General features: G+C 48.5%; 1 protein-coding gene across 8 annotated transcripts in view; it reads right to left on the reverse strand.

The window, feature by feature from the left end:
- The window catches only part of Fam184a (family with sequence similarity 184 member A), a 138,804-nt gene that overhangs the window by 20,573 nt on the left and 106,001 nt on the right, over positions 1-12,230 (reverse strand). For all 8 annotated transcript variants that reach the window (XR_012907479.1, XM_075945935.1, XM_075945899.1 and 5 more), the window contains one exon: positions 4,423-4,576. Coding sequence is in view for 7 of the 8 variants with exons in the window: in XM_075945935.1 (XP_075802050.1) it covers positions 4,423-4,576 (154 nt within the window). In the remaining variant the exon portion in view is untranslated. The remainder of the gene's footprint in view (positions 1-4,422; positions 4,577-12,230) is intronic.

Consider the following 12,230-nt stretch of genomic DNA (forward strand, 5'->3'; position numbering starts at 1 on the left):
CAAAGAAAACATTAAATCCAACAAATTCTTTTTGATTGTTCGCTTTGTTTTTTTGAGACAGGGTTTCTCTGTAGCTTTGCAGCCTGTCTTGGAACTAACTCCTGTATCCCAGGCTGGCTTCAAACTCACAGAGATCCACCTGCGTGTGCTTCCCAAGTGCTGGGATTAAAGGCATGCACTACCACCGCCTGGCTAAATCCAACAAATTCTTAACACAAAACACACAGGAAATCTGGGACACCATGAAAACACCAAACCAAACAATAATAGGGATAGAAGAAGGACAAGAACTCCAGCTCAAAGGCACAGAAACTATAATCAACAAAATCATAAAAGAGACCATTTCCAACCTAAAGAAAGATATCCCTATGTAGGTACAAGAAGCTTACAGAACACCAAGTAAACTGGATAAAACAAAAAACAAAACAAAACAAAAAAGTCCCCCTGCCATATGATAATCAAAACGCAAAACATAAAGAATAAGGAAAGAATATTAAGAGCTGCAAAGGAAAAAGATCAAGTAACATATAAAGGTAGAACTATCAGAATTACATCCGACTTCTCAATGGAAACCATAAAAGCCAGAAGATCTTGCTTTATACCTATTTTGTTGTATGTAATTTTTCTATGTTAAAGTTAAAAATCCTTCCTTTTAGGTTGGATAGGGGAGCACGGAACCACAATTCTTAGTTAAGGGACCCACTTTAGGGTGAGCAGGAGAATTGATCCTAGAGGGGCTCCCAGGTGCCCAAGCTGAGGTCCCCAGTTAGTTCCTTGGGCAGCTGAGGATAGGGAACCTGAAATGACCCCATCCTAGCGCAATACTGACGAATATCTTGCATATCATCCTAGAACTTTCATCTGGCGATGGATGGAGATAGAGACAGAGACCCACACTGGAGCAATGGACTGAGCTCCCAAGGTCCCAATGAGGAGCAGAAGGAGGGAAAACATGAGCAAAGAAGTCGGGACCACGAGGGGTGCACCCACCCACTGAGACAGTGGAGCTGATCTAGTGGGAGCTCACCAAGGCCAGCTGGACTATTACCAAAAAAAGCATGGGATAAAACTGAACTTTCTGATCATGACGAACAATGAGGGCTGATGAGACGCCAAGGACAATGGCACGCAGTTTTGATCCTACGCAATCTGCTGGCTTGGTGGGAGCCTAGCCAGTTTGGATGTTCACCTTCCTAGATATGGACGGAGGGGGGAGGACCTAGGACTTACCACAGGGCAGGGAACCCTGACTGCTCTTTGGATTGGAGAGGGAGGGGGAGAGGAGTGGGGGGAAGGGGAGAGGGGTGGGAGGAGGGGGAGAAGAGTGGGAGGAGGGGGAGAAGAGTGGGAGGAGGGGGAGAAGAGTGGGAGGAGGGGGAGGGAAAGGGGAGGCTGGGAGGAGGTGGAAATTTGTTTTTTTTCTTTATTCTTCTTTTATCAATAAAAAAAAATTTTAAAGAAAAAAAATCCTTCCTTTTTATTTAAACAGAAAAGTGGAGGTGATGTGGGATGCCCCTCTGCATGCTGTGAATATCATTGGTGAATAAAGTAACTACCTTGGTCTGTTGATAGGGTAGAATGAAGGTAGGCAGGGAAAACTAAACTGAATGCTGAGAGAAAGGAGGTGAAGTCAGAGAGAAGCCATGAAGCCACTGGAGACAGATGCTGGGAACTTTACCTGGTAAGTCACGGCCACGTGGTGACATACAGATTAATAGAAATGGGTTAAATTAACATAAGAGTTAGCCAACAAGAAGCTAGAGCTAATGGGCCAAGCGGTGATGTAATTAAAACAGTTTTTGTGTGATTATTTTGGGTCTAAGCTAGCCGAGCGACCGGGAACCAACAAGCAACCTCCTTCCAACAGATGTGTAGTAAGGGAAACACTCCTCCATTGCTGGTGGGAATGCAAACTTGTATAACCACTTTGGAAATCAGTATGGCAGTTTCTCAGAAAATTGGGAATTAACCTACTTCAGGATCCAGCAATACCACTCTTGGGCATATACTCAAAAGATGCTCAATCATACTTCAAAGATATATGTTCAACTATGTTCATAGTAGCATTATTTTTAATAGCCAGAACCTGGAAATAACCTAGATGCCCGTCAACTGAAATGCATAAAGAAAATATGGTACATTTACACATTAGAGTACTACTCAGCAGTAAAAAAAACAATGACATCTTAAATTTTGCATGCAAATGGATGGAATTAGAAAACACCATCCTGAGTGAGATAACCCAGACCCAAAAAGATGAATATGGTATGTACTCACTCATAAGTGAATAATAGCTATAAACAAAGGATATTGAGCTTATAGTTCATGATCCTAATGAAGTAACAAGATGAACCGTAAGAAAAACACATATAGATCCAACTAGAAAGTTAAAATAGACAAGATCACCTGACAAAATTGAGAACATAGGGGTGGATGAGAAAGGGAGGAGAGAAGGGGAGAGGTGAGGAGAACTTGAGGGAATGGGATAGTTGAGATTCAGAAAGGACAGAGATGAGAGCAAGGAAAGAGATATCTTGATTGAGGGAGCCATTATGGGGTTAGCAAGAAACCTGGCTCTAGAGAAATTCCCAGAAATCCACAAGGATTACCCCACCTAAGACCCTAAGCAATAGAGGAGAGGGTACCCAAACTGGCCTTGTCCTGTAGTCAGACTGATGAATATCTTAGATATCACCATAGAACCTTCTTCCAGCAACTGATCGAAACAGAGGCAAAGATCAGCATTAGAGCACTGGACTGACCTCCCAAATTCCAGTTGAAGAGTGGGAGGAATGAGAATATGAGCAAAGAGGTCAAGACCATGATGGGTACACCCACTGAAACAGTCTACAGTCTACCTGAGCTAATGGAAGCTCACCAACACCAGACAGACTAGGAAGGAACAAGCATAGGACCAAACTATTCTTTATGAATGTGGTTGACAGTTGAATGGCCGGGGCAGACTGAGGGGCCACTGGCAGTGGCACCAGGATTTATCCCTACTGCTTGTACTGGCTATTGGAAACCTATTCTTTTTGGATGGACATCTTGCTCAGCCTAGATATAGTAGGGAGGGCCTTGGATTTTCCCCAAAACAATGTGTCTTCCCCTCTCTGAGGAGTGGATGGGGGTGGGGTGGAGAAGTAAGTGAAGGGAATGGGAGAAGGAAAGAGAATGGGAACTTGGATTGGTAAGTATAATGAAATACATAGTTTGTTTTCTTTTTAAAAAAATAATAAGAAAATTTAAAAAGGTATGCAAATCTACAACTATCTTAAAAAGAAAACTTTTTTAGAGGTTCCAAAATCTCTCTTCAACACAATGGTATTTAAATCACATTTCAGTGGGCTTAACAAGAATATTTCTAACACCTGGCTCTTTCAACTTCACATCACACAGCTGTGGACATGGCCTCCCTCTTGGGCCATCATTCTACAAAGGCCACTTCTGATCTTAACTCTCAGCCCCGTGCAAAGACAGAGAGCAGCGTTCATTTTTAATAAAACCGCACAGTGCGGGCTTTAGCGCACAATGTGATATTTCACAAATCTTGGATAAAAGTTCACCGTTGCTCTGACTTTCATGTGAGGTGTCACAGGGCTTTCCAAGGAGAAATATGAGAACTGTACCAGCATGGCCTAGGACATCAGCACCAGTCCAATGGCTGATGGACAGGACACGTGGCCCCCTCTGAGATCCAGAGAGCCACTCACACCCTGCTAGTCCTCTTTGTTCCCAAGTCCCACCTGGAAAGAGTATACACAGGAGTATGCCAAACACACAGGAAGAAATACCAGGAGAATTATTTAGGAACTGAAAGAAGCAGAAGGAAAATGAGATGGCAGAAATGAGTTATCTAATAACATCAAAAAGCCATAAACAAATTTTTAAATACACATCTAATTTTTTCTTCAAAACTTTTATCTCATTTTACAAAGAACCACCTCATAGGGAAGATTCCCACATGAAAGAGATTTCAATAAAAGGCTGGGTTTTTTTTTTCTTTCTTACCAAAACCAATCCTGAAGTAGAAACACATGCCTGTAAGGTCCAAGCCATGAGCCATGTGTGGGGGTGCACACGTGAGTGCGTGAGTAGACCTGTGTGTGGCTGCATGTGGGGGGTAGAAGTGGGTGTATGTGGGGGTGAATGGGGGCTACTGGCCAGTGACCTGTTTCTGGGATCCCAAAGTGTCCTGCTTCCATTTAGCTCCACAAAGACAGACAAACCGCTTATGAACACTGCTTTATCAGAGGGCAGAGGAAGCTGAGGCCATTCTAGTCTACTCTCCTTGCCTCTTCACACGGAAGCATCATCTTGATGTTCCAAAATTTAAATACACAGCTTGATGCTTCCTGCTGAGGTTTACAATGGAAGACTGTACCACTCAGTACGACAAGATTATGATCCTTCCCACAATACCAAGCATCGCTTTTCCTTCGTCTTCTAATTCGAAGCGGAGCGTCTGAAGCTCCTGCTCCATCTCCATGCGGAAGCCCTCCATGGACTCTCGGTGCGCGTCTTTCAGTGACTGCAGCTCTGCAGAATGCTTCTGCTGTAAGTGATTCTCCAGAGCCTAGACGGGAGAAGCAGACCAGTTCTTATGCTGGGATACAGGAAACAAAAGAGAAAACAGCTCGGGAGCTGTTTTAGTTCATTTTCATGAAAATAAGATACAGAGTAACTATAACCAGAAAACAAATTCATTGGGTCAAGTCGGCAGAACACAATTAATCATGAAACCAGTTTGGCTCAACATACTTTGCTGAATCTGGAAATATAAACCTTTAGCTTCAGGCAGTTTTCAGATGAAGTTATTTTCTAAAGTTGCTAAGGATACAAATTACTGAAAATTAAGGAAAAAAATCCCGTGCATCCAGAAAGGAGAGGAGGGGGTTATCATTAAGTGAGAACACAAAGCCTGTGCATCGCTAGGGTTGCTTAAGCACCAGGAGGGCATTTAGGCAGCCTCACTCTAATTAAATCTCTTATAGCTATTTTCTATAAAGTATTTGTGTGATGCAATTCTCTGAGGGTTAAGTAGCTTGAAGTGCTTTTTGTTTATTCCTGAGATGTCTCTAAATGCTAACGGGTTGATCACCTGCTCCCTGGCTGGTGGAGTTTTTTGGAGCAGCTGAGTGGATCCTTTAGGAAGCAGGTCTACCTGGAAGCAGAAACTCACTATGGACAAGACTTCAGGATGTTGTAGCTCAGGCCCAGGGATGGCTTTCACTCTGCTTCCTGGACTGTGGTGATGGGCGGAGCTCTCCTCACTGCAACCTGAAACTGTGCCAAAGTAAGTTTTCTCCCTTGGGCTTTCCTGCACTGTGCAGCCCTTTTCTCCGGGCATGGTATGACCAGGCTCTTGAAGTCAGAGCAGCTGGGCTGTCCTGCAGGCAACTCTCAGAGCTGAGGCTGCAAGCATTCTCTCATGGAAGGGAGAAGACCTTTCCGGGCCCATAGGATCCTTTCCTGATGGTTAAAGACTGATGGAGCAAGGATGTGGGGCATTTTGCTTTGGTGGTATGTGTTCCTCTAAGTGATCCCAATTTACTGCATTGGTTCATCAAGGTAGACTTGCTGCTTTGGTCTGCTGTCGGTGTCCTACCTGGAGTGAGGAGACATTTGTTCGTGTGTTCTCAAGAAAACGCTAATACAACATTGTGACAGGAATTCTGTCACCGTGACATTAAAGCACCTATTACAGGTTGCACGTGACACGCTGCTTCAAAGGCTGTGTGGATGCAGCAGTCTACACGTGGTTAAGAGAAAAAACACCACCCTAGGTCCTAGGGTGCGAGACAAACTGACTGCGACAGAATTTTTGTTGCTTTTGTTTCACCGTATTTTCTAAAATGAATTATTTATGAGAGACGGTGCCGTTAACTAGGGCTACATTTCTTTAACAGAAAAGTGGTGTTTTATAATTTAGAATTTGGTTGCTTATCACAATATGAAAAATGCTTTCCAGAAACAAAGCACGAGTGTCTCCAATATTGGTAAAATAAAGCTTGTCTCACTGGGGCAGAACCTAGAGCGAGGTAGTTTGACTGCTGAATAACAATACAGAAACATTTCAAGATCTGATTTTTTCTGAAGATCTACGTTAAATGGTTTTCAAAATCCAAATGTGTAGCATTTCACTACTGCTAAGATTTCATGTGTTACTTCAATTCTTAAGGAACAGTCAATGAGTCAATTCAGTTAGTAACGCTGCCCGGCCTTTCTTGACTCTTGCTTTTGTTTGTTTGAGGACACGTGTTCATGTAGCTGAGTCTGAACTCAAACATTCTACATAGTTGATGAAGACCCTGCTCCTCCTGCCTCTACCTCCTGGGTGTAGGCATTCGCGGAATGTGGCACCATGCCCAGCCTACTGTGTCTACTTAAACCAAAGGAACTTCCTTGGTTTTCTGGACATGATTTATAGATTACAGGTCACTATATAAGTAAGGTTTTCTTTTTTTTTTGAAGCATAAGATTTTTCTAAAATTACTTATTTTGTATATAACGAAAATATGTTATACATATCAAAGACTCTAAGGTTAACAGCTGTCAACACAAAAAAAGGTTTTTAAAGGCTATAATCATTGTTGAATTCAACCTTAATTTATTTGTACCATTTCTTAAACCAGTGCCTGCACCCAAATACAAAATTAATGAACAGCCTTTATCTGTATGTAATGCAAAAATGATAGCATGGCCGGCTCTTCTATAAAATCTTGGTTATACTAAGGCCATTGGAAGGAGATGAAAAATACATCTCTAAGAAGTGAACTAAAGAAAATTAATCACATTCAAATGGTGTCACATGAATGGTTTACACCTGAGCCATGGGTGCTGTGGAAGTGGCACCTGGCACAGACGTGACGACTTAAACTTGGATCTCTAGTACCCACACAAAAAGTCAGGGATAGCAGCGTGTATCTGTAACCCCAGGATGTCAGGGCAAAGAGACAGATGGATTCTGAGTGCTCACTGGCCAGCCAGTCTATCTGGATTGATAAGCTCTAAGTATTGAAAGACTCAATCTAAGAAAAAAAAATGTGTGTGGAGAAACCCAGAAAGACAGCTGACACCTGCTTCACATGCGAATGCACACACCCATATGAGCACATACAGACACACGTCTCACTCCCTGGAACACAGCTGACACTGACCCCTGCTTCACTCGTGAATGCACACACCCATATGAGCACATACAGACACACGTCCCACTCCCTGGAACACAGCTGACACTGACCCCTGCTTCACATGCGAATGCACACACCCCTATGAGCACATACAGACACACGTCCCACTCCCTGGAACACAGCTGACACTGACCCCTGCTTCACACGTGAATGCACACACCCATATGAGCACATACATGTCTCACTCCCTGGAACACAGCTGACACTGACCCCTGCTTCACATGTGAATGCACACACCCCTATGAGCACATACAGACACACGCCCCACTCCCTGGAACACAGCTGACACTGACCCCTGCTTCACATGTGAATGCACACACCCCTATGAGCACATACAGACACACGCCCCACTCCCTGGAAAAATGAAGCAAAGCTATAGAGACCTGGAGATGCTAGCAAAGAATATAATAACATGGGGGCTGGGGGATGGTTCTGTGAGGAAAACGTCTGCTGTGCAAGCACAAGAACCTAGGTTTGTTTGTTTGTGCATGTGCTTGTATTTAAGCATGTACGTGACTGGAAATATACACGATGTGTGTGTGTGTGTGTGTGTGTGTGTGTGTGTGTGTGTGTGTGTGTTGGGATGGTGAGAAGACAATTTAGGGTGTGGGTCCTTGTTATCTGTCTTGTTTCAAGCAGTTTCATGTTGTTTTGTCACACAGAGCAGGCTAACCCGCTGGCCCCTGAGCTTCTGGGGTTTGTCCTTCTATAAGAACTCCCCACCATGAGAACACTGGGATTATAGATGCAAACAAATTTATGCATGACTGTACATGACTTCTGAGGATCTGAACTCTGGTCCTCGTGCAGGAATGGCAAATATTCTACCTGCTGAGCCATGTCCCCAGCCCTGGATGTGAATTCAGATCCCTAGCATCCATGTAAAAAGACAGGCAGGGCAGGACAGAGCTGTAATCCCATTCCTGGGTGTCAGCACACAGCTGTATCCCAGTCCTGGGTGTCAGCGCACAGTTGTAATCCCAGTCCTGGGTGTTAGCGCACAGCTGTAACCCCAGCCCTGGGTGTCAGTGCACAGCTGTAACCCCAGCCCTGGGTGTCAGTGCACAGCTGTAATCCCAGCCCTGGGTGTCAGTGCACAGCTGTAATCCCAGCCCTGGGTGTCAGTGCACAGCTGTAACCCCAGCCCTGGGTGTCAGTGCACAGCTGTAATCCCAGCCCTGGGTGTCAGTGCACAGCTGTAATCCCAGCCCTGGGTGTCAGTGCACAGCTGTAACCCCAGCCCTGGGTGTCAGCGCACAGTTGTAATCCCAGTCCTGGGTGTCAGTGCACAGCTGTAATCCAAGTCCTGGGTGTCAGTGCACAGCTGTAATCCAAGTCCTGGGTGTCAGCGTACAGCTGTAATCCCAGCCCTGGGTGTCAGCGCACAGATGTAATCCAAGTCCTGGGTGTCAGCGCACAGCTGTAATCCCAGCCCTGGGTGTCAGTGCACAGCTGTATCCCAGTCCTGGGTGTCAGTGCACAGCTGTAATCCAAGTCCTGGGTGTCAGCGCACAGCTGTAATCCAAGTCCTGGGTGTCAGCGTACAGCTGTAATCCCAGCCCTGGGTGTCAGCGCACAGATGTAATCCAAGTCCTGGGTGTCAGCGCACAGCTGTAATCCCAGCCCTGGGTGTCAGTGCACAGCTGTAATCCCAGCCCTGGGTGTCAGTGCACAGCTGTAATCCCAGCCCTGGGTGTCAGCGCACAGCTGTAATCCCAGCCCTGGGTGTCAGCACACAGCTGTAATCCAAGTCCTGAGTGTCAGTGCACAGCTGTAACCCCAGCCCTGGGTGTCAGCACACAGCTGTATCCCAGTCCTGGGTGTCAGTGCACAGCTGTAATCCCAGCCCTGGGTGTCAGTGCACAGCTGTAACCCCAGCCCTGGGTGTCAGTGCACAGCTGTAACCCCAGTCCTGGGTGTCAGCGCACAGCTGTAATCCCAGTCCTGGGTGTCAGTGCACAGCTGTAATCCCAGTCCTGGGTGTCAGTGCACAGCTGTAATCCAAGTCCTGGGTGTCAGTGCACAGCTGTAATCCAAGTCCTGGGTGTCAGTGCACAGCTGTAATCCCAGCCCTGGGTGTCAGTGCACAGCTATAATCCCAGCCCTGGGTGTCAGTGCACAGCTGTAATCCCAGCCCTGGGTGTCAGTGCACAGCTGTAATCCCAGCCCTGGGTGTCAGTGCACAGCTATAATCCCAGCCCTGGGTGTCAGTGCACAGCTGTAATCCCAGCCCTGGGTGTCAGCGCACAGCTGTAATCCCAGCCCTGGGTGTCAGTGCACAGCTATAATCCCAGCCCTGGGTGTCAGTGCACAGCTGTAATCCCAGCCCTGGGTGTCAGTGCACAGCTGTAATCCCAGCCCTGGGTGTCAGTGCACAGCTGTAATCCCAGCCCTGGGTGTCAGTGCACAGCTGTAATCCCAGCCCTGGGTGTCAGCGCACAGCTGTAATCCAAGTCCTGGGTGTCAGCGTACAGCTGTAATCCCAGCCCTGGGTGTCAGTGCACAGCTGTAATCCAAGTCCTGGGTGTCAGTGCACAGCTGTAACCCCAGCCCTGGGTGTCAGTGCACAGCTGTAATCCCAGCCCTGGGTGTCAGTGCACAGCTGTAATCCCAGTCCTGGGTGTCAGTGCACAGCTGTAATCCCAGCCCTGGGTGTCAGTGCACAGCTGTATCCCAGTCCTGGGTGTCAGTGCACCGCTATAATCCCAGCCCTGGGTGTCAGTGCACAGCTGTAATCCAAGTCCTGGGTGTCAGTGCACAGCTGTAATCCCAGCCCTGGGTGTCAGTGCACAGCTGTAATCCAAGTCCTGGGTGTCAGCGCACAGCTGTAATCCCAGCCCTGGGTGTCAGTGCACAGCTGTAATCCCAGCCCTGGGTGTCAGTGCACAGCTGTAATCCCAGCCCTGGGTGTCAGTGCACAGCTGTAATCCCAGCCCTGGGTGTCAGTGCACAGCTGTAATCCCAGCCCTGGGTGTCAGTGCACAGCTGTAATCCCAGCCCTGGGTGTCAGTGCACAGCTGTAATCCCAGCCCTGGGTGTCAGTGCACAGCTGTAATCCCAGCCCTGGGTGTCAGTGCACAGCTGTAATCCCAGCCCTGGGTGTCAGTGCACAGCTGTAATCCCAGCCCTGGGTGTCAGTGCACAGCTGTAATCCCAGCCCTGGGTGTCAGTGCACAGCTGTATCCCAGTCCTGGGTGTCAGTGCACAGCTGTAATCCAAGTCCTGGGTGTCAGCGCACAGCTGTAATCCAAGTCCTGGGTGTCAGCGTACAGCTGTAATCCCAGCCCTGGGTGTCAGCGCACAGATGTAATCCAAGTCCTGGGTGTCAGCGCACAGCTGTAATCCCAGCCCTGGGTGTCAGTGCACAGCTGTAATCCCAGCCCTGGGTGTCAGTGCACAGCTGTAATCCCAGCCCTGGGTGTCAGCGCACAGCTGTAATCCCAGCCCTGGGTGTCAGCACACAGCTGTAATCCAAGTCCTGAGTGTCAGTGCACAGCTGTAACCCCAGCCCTGGGTGTCAGCACACAGCTGTATCCCAGTCCTGGGTGTCAGTGCACAGCTGTAATCCCAGCCCTGGGTGTCAGTGCACAGCTGTAACCCCAGCCCTGGGTGTCAGTGCACAGCTGTAACCCCAGTCCTGGGTGTCAGCGCACAGCTGTAATCCAAGTCCTGGGTGTCAGTGCACAGCTGTAATCCCAGTCCTGGGTGTCAGTGCACAGCTGTAATCCTAGTCCTGGGTGTCAGTGCACAGCTGTAATCCAAGTCCTGGGTGTCAGTGCACAGCTGTAATCCCAGCCCTGGGTGTCAGTGCACAGCTATAATCCCAGCCCTGGGTGTCAGTGCACAGCTGTAATCCCAGCCCTGGGTGTCAGTGCACAGCTGTAATCCCAGCCCTGGGTGTCAGTGCACAGCTATAATCCCAGCCCTGGGTGTCAGTGCACAGCTGTAATCCCAGCCCTGGGTGTCAGCGCACAGCTGTAATCCCAGCCCTGGGTGTCAGTGCACAGCTATAATCCCAGCCCTGGGTGTCAGTGCACAGCTGTAATCCCAGCCCTGGGTGTCAGTGCACAGCTGTAATCCCAGCCCTGGGTGTCAGCGCACAGCTGTAATCCCAGCCCTGGGTGTCAGCACACAGCTGTAATCCAAGTCCTGAGTGTCAGTGCACAGCTGTAACCCCAGCCCTGGGTGTCAGCACACAGCTGTATCCCAGTCCTGGGTGTCAGTGCACAGCTGTAATCCCAGCCCTGGGTGTCAGTGCACAGCTGTAACCCCAGCCCTGGGTGTCAGTGCACAGCTGTAACCCCAGTCCTGGGTGTCAGCGCACAGCTGTAATCCAAGTCCTGGGTGTCAGTGCACAGCTGTAATCCTAGTCCTGGGTGTCAGTGCACAGCAGTAATCCAAGTCCTGGGTGTCAGTGCACAGCTGTAATCCCAGCCCTGGGTGTCAGTGCACAGCTATAATCCCAGCCCTGGGTGTCAGTGCACAGCTGTAATCCCAGCCCTGGGTGTCAGTGCACAGCTGTAATCCCAGCCCTGGGTGTCAGTGCACAGCTATAATCCCAGCCCTGGGTGTCAGTGCACAGCTGTAATCCCAGCCCTGGGTGTCAGCGCACAGCTGTAATCCCAGCCCTGGGTGTCAGTGCACAGCTATAATCCCAGCCCTGGGTGTCAGTGCACAGCTGTAATCCCAGCCCTGGGTGTCAGTGCACAGCTGTAATCCCAGCCCTGGGTGTCAGTGCACAGCTGTAATCCCAGCCCTGGGTGTCAGTGCACAGCTGTAATCCCAGCCCTGGGTGTCAGCGCACAGCTGTAATCCAAGTCCTGGGTGTCAGCGTACAGCTGTAATCCCAGCCCTGGGTGTCAGTGCACAGCTGTAATCCAAGTCCTGGGTGTCAGTGCACAGCTGTAACCCCAGCCCTGGGTGTCAGTGCACAGCTGTAATCCCAGCCCTGGGTGTCAGTGCACAGCTGTAATCCCAGTCCTGGGTGTCAGTGCACAGCTGTAATCCCAGCCCTGGGTGTCAGTGCACAGCTGTATC

This window comes from Microtus pennsylvanicus, chromosome 1 (assembly GCF_037038515.1).
Source record: "Microtus pennsylvanicus isolate mMicPen1 chromosome 1, mMicPen1.hap1, whole genome shotgun sequence".
NCBI lineage: Eukaryota > Metazoa > Chordata > Mammalia > Rodentia > Cricetidae > Microtus > Microtus pennsylvanicus.